General features: G+C 30.2%; 2 protein-coding genes across 2 annotated transcripts; one reads left to right on the forward strand and one right to left on the reverse strand.

The window, feature by feature from the left end:
* The first annotated feature begins 2592 nt into the window (after positions 1–2592).
* LOC143349033 (uncharacterized) lies at positions 2593–7638 on the forward strand. The gene is made up of 3 exons (XM_076779885.1): positions 2593–2799; positions 5541–5987; positions 6155–7638. Exons 1-3 carry the CDS (start codon positions 2733–2735, stop codon positions 6250–6252), a joined length of 612 nt encoding a protein of 203 aa, XP_076636000.1. The 5' UTR covers positions 2593–2732; the 3' UTR covers positions 6253–7638.
* On the reverse strand, positions 7619–8207 carry LOC143349035 (uncharacterized). Its single transcript, XM_076779886.1, has one exon. The coding sequence runs from the start codon at positions 8097–8099 to the stop codon at positions 7644–7646; it is 456 nt and encodes a 151-aa protein (XP_076636001.1). The 5' UTR covers positions 8100–8207; the 3' UTR covers positions 7619–7643.
* Positions 8208–17087: the final 8880 nt, after the last annotated feature.

A 17087-nucleotide genomic window follows, 5' to 3' on the forward strand; every position in this document is an offset into this window, starting at 1 on the left:
ATTATAATTGACCCCTGCAACCGATAATAATTTTTTCAGAACGATTTAGAATTTTTTTTCGCCGAAATAAGGCACCCGTCGATTTTTCTTGAATATTCGTTTTTGATTTTTAATAATTTCGTTTGACGTTCTATAGAAAAGTTGTCTAATACTTTTTTGTAGGTATCCATGAGCTCTACTTTAGAAAAAAGTTTCATTGAAATATATTCACTATTATAGGAGTTATGGCTGTTTAAAATTTGGAAAACTTTTATAGGGTTTTTCTCATTTTAGGGTGTTAAGGAAAAACTTTTCGAATAGTTGTAGAATTTCTACTTATTCTACACTAAAATACGCGTCGTTTGCTTTTTTAAACATTAAAATCGTCCAATCCGTTTTGAAGTTATGACTTTTTAAAGATTCAAAATTATATTTTCGGTAAACAATTTTTTTCTCGAAAGTGAGTAGGATTTCTGAAGTATGTCTATTCACCAAAAATGATTATAATTGACCTCCACAATCGAAAATAATTTTTCCAGAACGATTTGAAACTTTTCAATTTCGCCGAAAAAAGGCATCTACCATCTATCGATTTTTCTTGAATATTCGTTTTTGATTTTTAGTAATTTTGTTTGACGTCCTACAGAAAAGTTGTCTAACACTTTTTCGTAGGTACCTATGAGCTCTACTTTAGAAAAAAGTTTCATTGAAATACATTCACTATTATAGGAGTTATGGCCGTTTGAAAATTGGACCATTTTTATGGTGGTTTTCTCATTTTAGGGGGTCAAGTCAAAACTTTTCGAATATTGTTAGAATTTCTACTTATTCTACACTAAAATACGCGTTGTTGCTTTTTTAAACATTAAAATCGTCCAATCCGTTCAGAAGTTATGGTGTTTTAAATATTCACATACAGGTACCATTTTAGGCCTCAGATTATATTTTCAGTAAACAATTTTTTTCTCGAAAATTGTTAGAATTTCGAGGGTATGTATCATGAACAAAAATGATTGTAATTGCCCACAGTAATTAAATATAATTTTTTTAGTATAATTTGAAATTTTTTAATTTCGTCTAAAAATTTCATCATCTACTCGAATTTTTTTCTCGAAACTGAGTAGAATTTCGAAAATATGTCTCTTCACTAAAAATTCTTGGAATTGACCTTCGCAACCGAAAATAATTTTTTCAGAACGATTTAGAATTTTTCTTTCGCCGAAAATCGGCACCTCTCGATGTTTCTTAAAAATTAGTTTTTCATTTTTGATAATTTTATTTGATGCCCTACAAAAAAGTTGTCTAATACTTTTTTGTAGGTATCCATAGGCTCTACTTCAGAAAAAAGTTTCATGAAAATATATTAACTATTATAGGAGTTATGGCCGTTTAAAAATTGGACCATTTTTTATGAGGTTTTTCTCATTTTTGGGGGTCAAGTCAAAACTTTTCGAATATTTTTAGAATTTCTACTTAGTCTACACTAAAATACGCGCCATTTGCTTTTTTAAACATTAAAATCGTCCAATCCGTTCAGAAGTTATGGTGTTTTAAATATTTGGGTACCATTTTAAGTCTCAGATTATATTTTCAGTTAACAATTTTTTTCTCGAAAATGATTAGGATTTCGAGGATATATCTATTCACCAAAAATGATTATAATTAACCTTCACAATCGAAAATAATTTTTCCATAACGATTTGAAACTTCCCAATTTAATTCTTAATAACTTTTCAACGAAGTCTCTCAACTTTTCGAAACAATAGAATTCTAAATCGACAACCAGTCGAATTTTTCTTATTTTCAAAAACTAATCGTAAATTTTTTCATTATCTAATCCATTTTATAATTCACGATTATTTCATTCTTCAATAACATTGTATTATAATTTTAAATTCGCTATCATAAATGCATCGATGTATTCTATTCTCGAAATATTTCGTTAAATTTTATATTTCTATTATAAATCATGTTATATACATTCTCTTATTAAAATTAATCAATTTTAATTAATCAATCAAAACATCAATCTACAGCTCTAAAAATTTAAATTAAAATATAAATTAAATTTAATAAATTCAATTAAATTAAATTAAATTAAATTATAATATTGATTTTCCCTCCAATTTACCATACATAAACAATAACAACAATCTCTAAAAATTTTAAGTCCATCAATCAATATTGTACCGGGGGCACCGTATTCATTGAGCCAGCCCTGCGTCCATCTAAACAAAATTCCCCACATTTTCTAATTCTTAAACCACCGAAACATTCCATATAAACATAATATTACAAACCCCATACTTTCAACTCTATTACAAAATAATCGCCACGATTTCAAAATGGCGGACAAATTCTAAAAAAACTGTATTATACATCAACACGTATCTACTAATCTACATATATAACACTATACATTCTAACATATATATATATATAGTGTTATCATATGAATCAAAGTTACAATATCGATCATATTAACCCTTTTTTCATAAATTAAAACTAGAAAATTCTATATCGTTATTTGGACTACACGTGCGCCACCTGGTGGGCTCGTTCGAAATACCGAGTTACGCAGCGTCGACGTCGCCACTGCTCTCGACAGTTGCAATTGGCGGAGGCCGACGCCAGCGATCAGTTCGACTCCAGCAGAAGCCCGCGTCGCACGTATCTGCGACTCGTTCATAGAATTTTCCCATCGTACCTGACTTCGAGAAGTACATTCCCGAAATTACATTCCGGCCACGAAAATGGGACTAGTGTATATAACCTGTATTTTGTTGGCCACGACGAGCTGCAGCATCGCTGGTCACAATGGTGAGTAGAAACTGGATTTGCGTTCCTCCATTCTGCAACATTTCGCGTCTAACAACGTTGAAACTTGTAAAATCTTAGTTTGTCGGATTTGTGCCTTCGAATATCATATAAAAATGTATTTAACGCGTGTTAAATGCCAGCAGCTTTCGCCATATGAGGAAAAGATTCGAGCAAGTGGCGTTCATTTTTTCAATTTTACGCAGCAGACGCGGTCACTTGCGCGAGACCACCCGTTATGTTTTCGATGTTTCGAATAGTTTTGGTATTTCGACCTTCGATATTTCGACCTTCGATATTTCTGTACACAAATTTCCCAGTATCGATTTTAAAAATTTCTTGTTTTCAACTTTGAAATTTTAACACTTTTGTTTCTTAAATGTTCATTATTCACACAATTTTTTCTACAAATCAAAAACTTTGCAAAATATCAGATAACACAAGCGTTGAATTCAATTCATTGCTACGATTTCATCATTACGAGTTGAATTTTTATCTGACGTTGATTAAAAGAATTACATTGTTGGCGTAGCGACTATTAGAGCAAGTTGTGCTACGTATTGCGAAAGATATCTAAGCAGCCTTCCTTAAACAACGTAATTCTTTTAATAAACGTCACTTAACACAAGCGTAGTATTAAATTCATTGCTACGAGTTGAATTTTTATAAGTAACGTTCATTAAAAGAATTACGTTGTCAGCGTAACGACTATTAGAACAAGTTGTGCTTCGTATTGCGAAAGATATCTAAGTAGCCTTTCTTAAACAATGTAATTCTTTCAATAAACATCACTTAACACAAGCGTAGTATTAAATTCATTGCTACGAGTTGAATTTTTATAAGTAACGTTCATTAAAAGAATTACGTTGTCAGTATAGCAACTATTAGAACAAGTTGTGCTCCATATTGCGAAAGATATCTAAGTAGCCTTTCTTAAACAACGTAATTCTTTCAATAAACGGCACTTAACACAAGCGTAGTATTAAATTCATTGTTACGAGTTGAATTTTTATAAGTAACGTTCATTAAAAGAATTACGTTGTCAACGTTACAACTATTAGAACAAGTTGTGCTCCATATTGCGAAAGATATCTAAGTTGCCTTCCTTAAACAATGTAATTCTTTTAATAAATGTCACTTAACACAAGCGTAGTATTAAATTCATTGTTACGAGTTGAATTTTTACAAGTCACGCTCATTAAAAGACTTACGTTGTCAGCATAACGACTATTAGAACAAGTTGTGCTTCGTATTGCGAAAGATATCTAAGTAGCCTTCCTTAAACAATGTAATTCTTCTAATAAATGTCACTTAACACAAGCGTAGTATTAAATTCATTGTTACGAGTTGAATTTTTATAAGTAACGTTCATTAAAAGAATTACGTTGTCAACGTTACAACTATTAGAACAAGTTGTGCTCCGTATTGCGAAAGATATCTAAGTAGCCTTCCTTAAACAATGTAATTCTTTTAATAAATGTCACTCAACACAAGCGTAGTATAAAATTCATTGCTACGAGTTGAATTTTTATAAGTAACGTTCATTAAAAGAATTACGTTGTCAGCGTAACGACTATTAGAACAAGTTGTGCTTCGTATTGCGAAAGATATCTAAGTAGCCTTTCTTAAACAATGTAATTCTTTCAATAAACATCACTTAACACAAGCGTAGTATTAAATTCATTGCTACGAGTTGAATGTTTACAAGTGACGCTCATTAAAAGGATTACGTTGTCAACATTACGACTATTAGAACTTTCGCATTACAAAAAATATCTAAGTAGCCTTCCTTAAACATAATTACTTCTTTCAATAAACGTTACTTAACAAACTATCAGGAAACACAAGCGTAGTATTAAATTCATTGCTACGAGTTGAATTTTTACAAGTGACGCTCATTAAAAGAATTACGTTGTCAACGTTACAACTATTAGAACTTTCGCATTACAAAAAATATCTAAGTAGCCTTATTTAAACATAATTACTTCTTTTAGTAAACGTTACTTAACAAACTATCAGGAAACACAAGCGTAGTATTAAATTCATTGCTACGAGTTGAATTTTTACAAGTGACGCTCATTAAAAGAATTACGTTGTCAACATTACGACTATTAGAACTTTCGCAATACAAAAAATATCTAAGTAGCCTTCCTTAAACATAATTACTTCTTTTAGTAAACGTCACTTAACAAACTATCAGGAAACACAAGCGTAGTATTAAATTCATTGCTACGAGTTGAATTTTTACAAGTGATGCTCATTAAAAGAATTACGTTGTCAACGTTACGACTATTAGAACTTTCGCATTACAAAAAATATCTAAGTAGCCTTCCTTAAATATAATTACTTCTTTTAGTAAACGTCACTTAACAAACTATCAGGAAACACAAGCGTAGTATTAAATTCAATGCTACGAGTTGAATTTCTACAAGTGATGCTCATTAAAAGAATTACGTTGTCAACGTTACAACTATTAGAACTTTCGCATTACAAAAAATATCTAAGTAGTCTTCCTTAAACATAATTACTTCTTTCAATAAACGTTACTTAACAAACTATCAGGAAACACAAGCGTAGTATTAAATTCATTGCTACGAGTTGAATTTTATGTGACGCTCATTAAAAGAACTACGTTGCTAACATAACAACTATTAAAACAACTGATTCATATTGCGAAAGATATCTAAGTTGCTTCTTTTAAATAGTAGTATTAATAACACCCAAAATATTGATTCTTTGTGCAGTGTCTACGGCGCAAGAAGGTAGTAAAGTTGCCCCTCTTCAGACAGCGAATATAACTGCTACGCCTGGTTCTATGGAACCAACAATTACGAATGATACTCCCGGGAAACTTACTGACAACGCTACTACAGTCAGCCCTGTTACTACCAATCCTAACAGTACCACTGTTCAGTCGACAGTGTCCACTACGTTACCTTCAACGCAAACCACAACAAAACCTACAGACAAACCTACAGACAAACCTACAGACAAACCTACAGACAAACCTACGGACAAACCTACAACTAAAGCTACAGTTACGCCGACTACAGCTCCAGTTACTGTTCATACTTCTACAAGCGAAATGTCGACTGCTATTTCATCACCGGTCACAACTGCACTTCCTGTATCGACAAAAGTTCCAACGCCACCTTATAAGGAGAGACATTTCGATGGCCTCAGTTTCTTAGGTAGGCATTTTAGATTGATATCTATGTTTATCGTGATCGTGTTACTTTACATTCGCATGCAGCCGTTAGCTTCATCGACTAGACTTTTCTTTGACTCTTGTCCAAGTAAAACGAGATTTAAGAGCGTAGCATTCCCCCATAGTTACATCTTGTATAACTTTTTCTAGGTGGAATTATCTTAGTCGTATGTTTGATGGGAATCGGAGCATTTTCATGGAAATTTTATAGAACAACAATAAGTGAACGAGACTACCGTACGCTCTAATGCGAGAATACCTTTTTTGACAAGTAAATGCAGTCGTTTGGACTGGAAACTATAAATTTTACTATAACAATATTGCGTATTTTTATAACGCACTTAAGTGTCGCGTGGTTTAAGTGCTCTTAGTAATGTGATGTGCAAAATACGAGTTTCGTTTCTTTGTACCTAATTACAGGGATGAGTTACGTTACGATATTGTCTCTCAATTGCGAGAAAGGGAAAAATAAATGTGAAAGGGGCAAGTAGGAGGGGAAAGTAGAGGACTTAAGGGCGCGAAAGAGAAAGGTGAAACTGAACGTTACCATGCGCATGCGCGACTCGTGCGCGAGTGTTGACCAATCAAATACACATTCCATTAAAGAGATCAATTCTGCAAGATTCTACGTATTATTTTCCGTTCAAATCGTTTTACAAGGAACATTTTTCTTATTTTTTACTCATTTATGATCTGTCGTATGTGTGATAAAAGCAACGGTTGAATTAATGTAAGAGTAATTAAATGTACACAGACGCAAAGGTTCCTACGTGTAAAACAGACTACTTCCATCGATAGATGGAGTATGAAGTTTAATCGAACAGCGAACCCTGCGGAATGAACAGGGATATTGCTTTGGTGGGTTCGTAGTTCTGTTCGTTCGATTCAAAGCTGTCACGAAGGTAATATTTGGTTAGAAACTTTGGGCAATGTTGTTCCGTGCCATTCCAATGAATGAAGCTACGCTCATACGTGTAAAGTATAGATGCACCCTGAAATGATTTTATCCTATGATACCGTTGCGAAACCTTCATACGATTCAACAAAGAGATGAAACTTCTGAATCTCGACCTTCGTACCTGTTGGAAGATGTAGATTTATGATAATTGATAAACATTGAAACCGACTTTGAGCATATAAAGGACTCGTATATGCCTTTCAACGTTTCACGTAGCAATCAATCAAATATATTTTTTATTTGTATTTTTCTTTCTTTTCCATTAATGATAAGTTAAAAGAGAGTAGAGCTTAATTCCTTATTTTTATTTAAAATAATTACCAATGCGACTATGGATGTACTGTGACCACGGCCAATGATGATGTTGGCTCCCAAAATTTCCTTCGTACTTTCCAACGCAGTCATGATACGTTCGATATTGTCTGGCAAAGAGTCGAAGCATTTAAGCGCAGAATGATAGTTTTCCCACAAGAGTTTTCCTATTCGGGGGAACACACGATACCTAAATAAGCAACTTTGGAAACATATTGAAATGGGAGACAGGATTTACTATTATATATGCAAAGCAGCCTAAATAATATATCATATTTACGTTCGATGTAATGTTTTATCAAGCTATGTAAAATAATTGCTTATATGAATTATATAATATAAATACTATGCAAATAATTACAAATTACGTTAATACCAGAGACACTGTTCAATGATCCTACCCAACACGTCCCACTGTTCTGCTCTGATAGCATCTACCATCTGCGAAGCTCTTTCATCCTCATCGATGACACTGTTTGCCATGTTCATCGTCTCTTCTGGAAACAGACACTCCAGCAAACCACCATCTGCATGCGTACGCCATCGAGCTGCAGTGTTCATGATGGTCAGGATTTCTCTGCGATGAGACCTTCTCGATTCCTCAACATCCTGATTGGGGCATTCGATGAGGATCAGCTCATTTTCCATCGAATCCCAATCGTACATGTTGATGTTGAGAGATAGTGCATCGAAAGAGGATATCTTGTCCTCGTCTGCGACTATGGTAGCCAAAACATCAGCGATTCGAAGGTCGTGCGACCCTGTAGCTAGGCTCTCCGCCATGTGACACGCCAGCGTTTTCTCCAGAATGTTCCCCGTTCGCATATTCGTGATCGCTTCGAGAAACGTGTAGAACGCGACGACCAGGGCGGAGCTGCTGCCCAGACCGCGTCTCACAGGCACGCTGGAGACGATTATGATCTCAAATCCGGGAACATGAGTTGCTAACAATAGAGATTGCACTTGTTTTGTTGGTGAACTTTCCGGATTCGATTTTGATGAAACTTTGAAACTTTGAAGTACTTTCTCGAATTTTTTTCTCGAAAGTGGGTGGGAATTTGAGGGTATGTCTAATGACCCAAAATGCTTGTAATTGACCCACGTAATTAAATATAATTTTTGTAGCATGATTTGAAATTTTTTAATTTTGTCGAAAAATTTTGTACTTTGTCGAATTTTTTTCTCGAAAGTGGGTGGGATTTCGAGGGTATGTCTAATGACCCAAAATGCTTGTGATTGACCCATGTAATTTAATATAATTTTTTTAGAACAATTTGAATTTTTTTAATTTTGTCGAAAAATTTTGTACTTTGTCGAATTTTTTTCTCGAAAGTGGGTGGGATTTCGAGGGTGTGTCTGTTAACCAAAAGTGATTATAATTGGTCCTTGTAATTAAATATAATTTTTTTAGCGTGATTTGAAATTTTTTAATTTTGTCGAAAAAGTTTTTACTTTCTCGAATTTTTTTCTCGAAAGTGGGTGGGAATTTGAGGGTATGTCTAATGACCCAAAATGCTTGTAATTGACCCTCGTAATTTAATATAATTTTTTTACAACGATTTGAAATTTTTTAAGTTTGTTGAAAAATTTTGTACTTTCTCGAATTTTTTTCTCGAAAGTGGGTGGGAATTTGAGGGTATGTCTAATGACCCAAAATGCTTGTAATTGACCCATGTAATTTAATATAATTTTTTTAGAACGATTTGAATTTTTTTAATTTTGTTGAAAAATTTTGTACTTTGTCGAATTTTTTTCTTGAAAGTGGGTGGGAATTTGAGGGTATGTCTAATGACCTAAAATGCTTGTAATTGACCCATGTAATTTAATATAATTTTTTTAGAATGATTTGAAATTTTTTAATTTTGTCAAAAAATTATGTACTTTGTCGAATTTTTTTCTCGAAAGTGGGTGGGAATTTGAGGGTATGTCTAATGACCCAAAATGCTTGTAATTGACCCATGTAATTTAATATAATTTTTTTAGAACGATTTGAATTTTTTTAATTTTGTCGAAAAATTTTGTACTTTGTCGAATTTTTTTCTCGAAAGTGGGTGGGATTTCGAGGGTATGTCTAATGACCCAAAATGCTTGTAATAGACCCATGTAATTTAATATAATTTTTTTAGTATGATTTGAAATTTTTTAATTTTGTTGACAAATTTCATACTTTCTCGAATTTTTTTCTCGAAAGTGGGTGGGATTTCGAGGGTATGTCTAATGACCCAAAATGCTTGTAATTGACCCACGTAATTTAATATAATTTTTTTAGAACGATTTGAAATTTTTTAAGTTTGTTGAAAAATTTTGTACTTTGTCGAATTTTTTTCTCGAAAGTGGGTGGGATTTCGAGGGTATGTCTAATGACCCAAAATGCTTGTAATTGACCCACGTAATTAAATATAATTTTTTTACAACGATTTGAAATTTTTTAATTTTGTCGAAAAATTTTGTACTTTGTCGAATTTTTTTCTCGAAACTGGGTGGAATTTCGAGGGTATGTCTAATGACCCAAAATGCTTGCAATTGACCGACGTAATTTAATATAATTTTTTTAGAACGATTTGAAATTTTTTAATTTTGTCGAAAAATTTTGTACTTTGTCGAATTTTTTTCTCGAAAGTGGGTGGGATTTCGAGGGTATGTCTAATGACCCAAAATGCTTGTAATTGACCCACGTAATTAAATGTAATTTTTTTAGCATGATTTGAAATTTTTTAATGTTGTTGAAAAATTTTGTACTTTCTCGAATTTTTTTCTCGAAAATAGTTAGGATTTCGAGGGTATGTTTGTTGACCAAAAATGATTGTAATTGGTCCCTGCAATCGACAATAATTTTTTTAGAATGATTTGAATTTTTTTAAGTTTGTTGAAAAATTTTGTACATTCTCGAATTTTTTTCTCGAAAGTGGGTGGGAATTTGGGGGTATGTCTAATGACCCAAAATGCTTGCAATTGACCCACGTAATTAAATATAATTTTTTTACAACGATTTGAAATGTTTTAATTTTGTCGAAAAATTTTGTACTTTCTCGAATTTTTTTCTCAAAAGTGGGTACTATTTCAAGGGTATGTCTACTCACCAAAAATTATTGTAATTGACCCCTGTAAACAAACATAATTTTTTTACAACGATTTGAAAAATTTTAATTTTGTCACCTAAATACGCGTCGTTTGCTTTTTTAAACATTAAAAAACAGCCATAACTCCTACAATAGTCTTTATAATTCAATGAAACTTTTTTCTAAAGTAATGCTCATGAATACCTACGAAAAAGTATTAGACAACTTTTCTGTAGGGCATCAAATAAAATTATCAAAAATGAAAAACTAATTTTTAAGAAGAATTGACAGGGGATAGATGCTCAAAGTCGACGAAATTGAAAAATTTCAAATCATACTAAAAAAATTATATTTAATTACAGTGGGCAATTACAATCATTTTTGGTCATTATACATACCCTCGAAATCCTACGCATTTTCGAGAAAAAAATTCAAGTAGGTACTGAAATTTTTCGACGAAATTAAAAAATTTCAAATCATACTAAAAAAATTATATTTAATTACAGTGGGCAATTACAATCATTTTTGTTCATTATGCATACCCTCGAAATCCTACGCATTTTCGAGAAAAAAATTCAAGTAGGTACTGAAATTTTTCGACGAAATTAAAAAATTTCAAATCATACTAAAAAAATTATATTTAATTACAGTGGGCAATTACAATCATTTTTGGTCATTATACATACCCTCGAAATCCTACGCATTTTCGAGAAAAAAATTCCTTTCCGAAACTCCACCGAAATTGCCTAAATTTTCGGTGGAAAAAAAAATTTTCAATTAATTCTGAAAAAATTATTTTCAGTTGCGGGGGTGAATTACAATCATATTTGTTCATTATACATACCCCCGAATTCCTACTCACTCTCGAGAAAAAAATTCGAGAAAGTACAAAATTTTTCGACAAAATTAAAAAATTTCATATCGTTCTAAAAAAAATATTTTCGTCTGGAGGGGTCAATTACAATCATTTTTGGTCATCACACATACCCTCAAAATCCTACCCACTTTCGAGAAAAAAATTAATTACTGCTGAAACTTTAAACGTTAATAACTTTTTATCAAAGCCTCCATCAACAAATTGATATTCTTCATTTTCGTCTTATTTTGGCCTCCAGAATCCCCCATTAAAATCTTTCTCAAGGTTAACCAGGAGAAAATAGGAAATAGATTAAGTATGAAGTATAAATAAAATATTTGGTAATGTTTTTATTGACTATCTACTTTATGCAGAATATTTAAAACTTAAAATGTGGGATAGCTTATTGAGCAGGGAATTTATTTGGACAGGTGATCCAATAATTATTCTCAGCTGTATATGTGACTGTTTCACGTATCCAAATTAATGCATTCCTCACTCAAAAGTTATCAAATGTTTTATTCGTCGTACCATAATAAGCATAATAATACACGCGCGTCATTCCTATGCATTTTCATAACATCAATGATAATTAAGCGATAGCAGATGTTCAGAGTGCTATAATACATATTGCAAATAATATGCATGCACGCTTGGTTGATTCTAAATTTTCCTTGTATAATACTTTGTATTTGTGTGCATTGAAACATGAATGCACACAGGTAACAATTGACTAGAAGTTAACGAGTTAAATAATAACTTAACTTGAATAATTGCTCGTGAAAAATTGGGAAACTACAAAAACATTTAAATTGAAACATTACGTATTCTAATTTCCATCCTTTTTAGTAAATAGAGACGTAGTTGTGAGACGTTAAAAAATGAATGGAAAATTTTGATGTGTATTTTGTTGCATTTATAAAATTGGCCAGTTGCAAAGGAAAGTATAAAATGAAGTAACGTTGGGTGTGAAAAATGTATTTTATATATTGTTCAAAATGTGAGAGAGAAAATAGAGACTTTTGTTGTATAATACTTTGTATTTATGTGCATTGTAACATGAATGCACATAGGTAACAATTGACTGGAAGTTAACGAGTTAAATAATAACTTAACTTGAATACTTGCTCATGAAAAATTGGGAAACTACAAAAACATTTAAATTGAAACATTACGTATTCTAATTTCCATCCTTTTTAGTAAATAGAGACGTAGTTGTGAGACGTTGAAAAATGAATGGAAAATTTTGATGTGGATTTTGTTCCATTTATAAAATTGGCCAGTTGCAAAGGAAAGTATAAAATGAAGTAACGTTGGGTGTGAAAAATGTATTTTATATATTGTTCAAAATGTGAGAGAGAAAATAGAGATTTTCGTTGTATAATACTTTGTATTTATGTGCACTGTAACATGAATGCACACAGGTAGCAATTAACTAGAAGTTAACGAGTTAAATAATAACTTAACTTGAATAATTGCTCGTGAAAAATTGGGAAACTACAAAATCATTTAAATTGAAACATTACGTATTCTAATTTCCATCCTTTTTAGTAAATAGAGACGTAGTTGTGAGACGATGAAAAATGAATGGAAAATTTTGATGTGGATTTTGTTCCATTTATAAAATTGGCCAGTTGCAAAGGAAAGTATAAAATGAAGTAACGTTGGGTGTGAAAAATGTATTTTATATATTGTTCAAAATTTGAGAAAGAAAATAGAGATCTATGCAAATGAATTATTACTCAAATACTGAAATAAATAAATTCAATAAACATTGTAGATCATCTTTATCATGTTGTATATATTTTCAGATGTTTTCCAAATGAAATTACTTTTAACTTCTTTGTTTGATAAACTAGTAATGTCGAGAATTTGTATTTCTTTTTAAAAATTTTATACAATCATGTATAAACATTATTTCTTGCATTTAATACGTTGCTTTTAATATTAACTTGCAGAGTCTGCAATGAGCTTTCATAATAGTGCAGAAAAGAAGTGATTTTCAGAGTTACTGTAATTTTTTTATAGTTATTCATAGAGTGTAATGTATAGATATATTTATTCAATGAATGATAAAATGCATTATCTATATTCTTAAACGTTTGAACGTAAATAGTGATGCAATGTTATATGATACAAGGAAAAACTAATGCAGATAATGATATGTACCAGGAAAATTACTTTAGGAAAATATGGAGATTCTCTGCATGAAATAAATTATTTTTGCCATGGTTCAAGATTTATTATAATGAAAGAAAAAAATTATTGATGCGTGGTAATCAATTATAACAGAATTGTATTGAATTTGATTTTTTTTTTAGAGTTTAAGGTCACATCACCCTGTCGATTATTCTTAAAAATTTGTTTTTGATTTTTAGTAATTTTGTTTGACGTTTTATAGAAAAGTTGTCTAATACTTTTTTGTAGGTACTTATGAGCTTTACTTTAGAAAAAAGTTTCATTGAAATATATTGACTATTGTAGGAGTTATGGCTGTTTGAAAATTGGACCATTTTTATGGGGGTTTTCTCATTTTTGAGGGTCAAGAAACATCTTTTCGAATATTTTTAGAATTTCTACATATTCTACATCAAAATACGCGTTGTTTGCCTTTTTAAACATTAAAATCGTCCAATCCGTTGAGAAGTTATGATTTTTTAAAGATTTGCATGAAAATTCGAGGTACCATTTTTGGCCCCACATTAGATTTTCGGTAAAGAATTTTTTTCTCGAGAATGCGTAGGATTTCGAGGGTATGCATAATGAAGAAAACTGATTGTAATTGCCCACTGTAATTAAATATAATTTTTTTATTATGATTTAAAATTTTTTAATTTCGTCTAAAAATTTCAGTACCTACTTGAATTTTTTTCTCGAAACTGAGTAAAATTTCGAAAATATGTCTATTCACCAAAAATGCTTGTAATTGCCCCCCGCAACTGAAAATAATTTTTCCAGAACAATTTGAAATTTTTCTATTTAATTGTTAATAACTTTTTAACGAAGCCTCCATCAACAAATTAATATTCTTATTTTACACATGAGCGGTTCACAATCAATTTTGTTCCCAAAATATTTGCTCAATTCTCACGAAAAACATAAATAATTCATAAAAACACACTGTTTTGGTACATAAAATATCCAATCTAACCAATTGAGAACCACTGCTGTGTTTCGAAAACAAGAAAAAAGCAATTTTCTATTCAAAATTGACGTTACTGACGTACCTTACATAATCAGCCATAATTCAATATCAAAACTTGTTTAAAATATCGAATTTTATAACAAATTTAACACCTCAACATTCATTTCCAAATCTCACTACTTTAAAAAACCATATTTATTTGATCCAACAGTTTGAGGGATTGTAATTAATAAAAACTGCATTTTTACAAACAAATCTACAAAAATATTTTTACTAAAAAAAATTCAAAATCTACAAATCTACAAATCTACAAAAATATTTTTACAAAAAAAAATTTATTTGATACAACTGGATCAGTTTGAGGGATTGTAATTAATAAAAACTGTATTTTTACAAACAAATCTACAAAAATATTTTTACAAAAAAAAATTCAAAATCTACAAATCTACAAATTTACAAAAATACTTTTACAAAAAAAAATTTATTTGATCCAACAGGATCAGTTTGAGGGATTATAATTAATAAAAACTGCATTTTTACAAACAAATCTACAAAAATATTTTTACAAAAAAAATTCAAAATCTACAAATCTACAAATTTACAAAAATATTTTTACAAAAAAAAATTTATTTGATCCAACAGGATCAGTTTGAGGGATTGTAATTAATAAAAACTGTATTTTTACAAACAAATCTACAAAAAAAATTTTAAATCTCCAAATCTACAAATTTACAAAAATATTTTTACAAAAAAAATTTATTTGATCCGACAGGATCAGTTTGAGTGATTATAATTAATAAAAACTGCATTTTTACAAACAAATCTACACAAATATTTTTACAAAAAAAATTCGAAATCTACAAATCTACAAATTTACAAAAATATTTTTACAAAAAAAAATTTATTTGATCCATCAGGATCAGTTTGAGGGATTATAATCAATAAAAACTGCATTTTTACAAACAAATCTACAAAAACATTTTTACAAAAAAAAATTCAAAATCTACAAATCTACAAATTTACAAAAATATTTTTACAAAAAAAAATTTATTTGATCCAACAGGACCAGTTTGAGGGATTATAATTAATAAAAACTGTATTTTTACAAACAAATCTACAAAAAAAATTTTAAATCTACAAATCTACAAATTTACAAAAATATTTATTTGATCCAACAGGATCAGTTTGAGTGATTGTAATTAATAAAAACTGCATTTTTACAAACAAATCTACAAAAATATTTTTACTAAAAAAAATTCAAAATCTACAAATCTACAAATTTACAAAAATATTTATTTGATCCAACAGGATCAGTTTGAGGGATTGTAATTAATAAAAACTGCATTTTTACAAACAAATCTACAAAAATATTTTTACAAAAAAAAATTCAAAATCTACAAATCTACAAATTCACAAAAATATTTATTTGATCCAACAGGATTAGTTTGAGTGATTATAATCAATAAAAACTGCATTTTTACAAACAAATCATCAAAAATATTTTTACAAAAAAAAATTCAAAATCTACAAATCTACAAATTTACAAAAATATTTATTTGATCCAACAGGATCAGTTTGAGGGATTGCAATAAATAAAAACTGCATTTTTACAAACAAGTCTACAAAAATATTTTTACTAAAAAAAATTCAAAATCTACAAATCTACAAATTTACAAAAATATTTATTTGATCCAACAGGATCAGTTTGAGGGATTGTAATTAATAAAAACTGCATTTTTACAAACAAATCTACAAAAATATTTTTACAAAAAAAAATTCAAAATCTACAAATCTACAAATTCACAAAAATATTTATTTGATCCAACAGGATCAGTTTGAGGGATTGTAATTAATAAAAAGTGCATTTTTACAAACAAATCTTCAAAAATATTTTTACAAAAAAAAATTCAAAATCTACAAATCTACAAATTTACAAAAATATTTATTTGATCCAACAGAATCAGTTTGAGGGATTGCAATTAATAAAAACTGCATTTTTACAAACAAATCTACAAAAATATTTTTACAAAAAAAAATTCAAAATCTACAAATCTACAAATTTACAAAAATATTTATTTGATCCAACAGGATCAGTTTGAGGGATTGTAATTAATAAAAATTGCATTTTTACAAACAAATCCAACAAAGAAAACTGATCAATCTCGGCTAACTCAAAAAATATGAAAATTGAGAGGTTAGAAACCCATCGAAATCGTAACTCAGAGGGCGCTAACCTCACATTGACGTAGCTTACATGATCAGCCATAATTCAATGTCAAAACTTATTTAAAATGTCGAATTCTCTAACAAATTTAACCCCTCAACATTCATTTCCAAGTCTCACTACTTTAAAAAACGATATTAATCCAACAGTTTGAGGGACTGTAATTAATAAAAAGTGCATTTTTAGGAACAAATCCAACAAAGAAAACTGATCAATCTCGGTTAACTCAAAAAATATGAAAATTAAGAGGTTAGAAACCCATCGAAATCGTAACTCAGAGGGCGCTAACCTCACATTGACGTAGCTTACATGATCAGCCATAATTCAATGTCAAAACTTATTTAAAATGTCGAATTCTCTAACAAATTTAACCCCTCAACATTCATTTCCAAGTCTCACTACTTTAAAAAGCGATATTAATCCAACAGTTTGAGGGATTCTAATTAATAAAAAGTGTAATTTTAGGAACAAATCCAACAAAGAAAACTGATCAATCTCGGTTAACTCAAAAAATATGAAAATTAAGAGG

Source organism: Colletes latitarsis, chromosome 12, assembly GCF_051014445.1.
Source record: "Colletes latitarsis isolate SP2378_abdomen chromosome 12, iyColLati1, whole genome shotgun sequence".
NCBI lineage: Eukaryota > Metazoa > Arthropoda > Insecta > Hymenoptera > Colletidae > Colletes > Colletes latitarsis.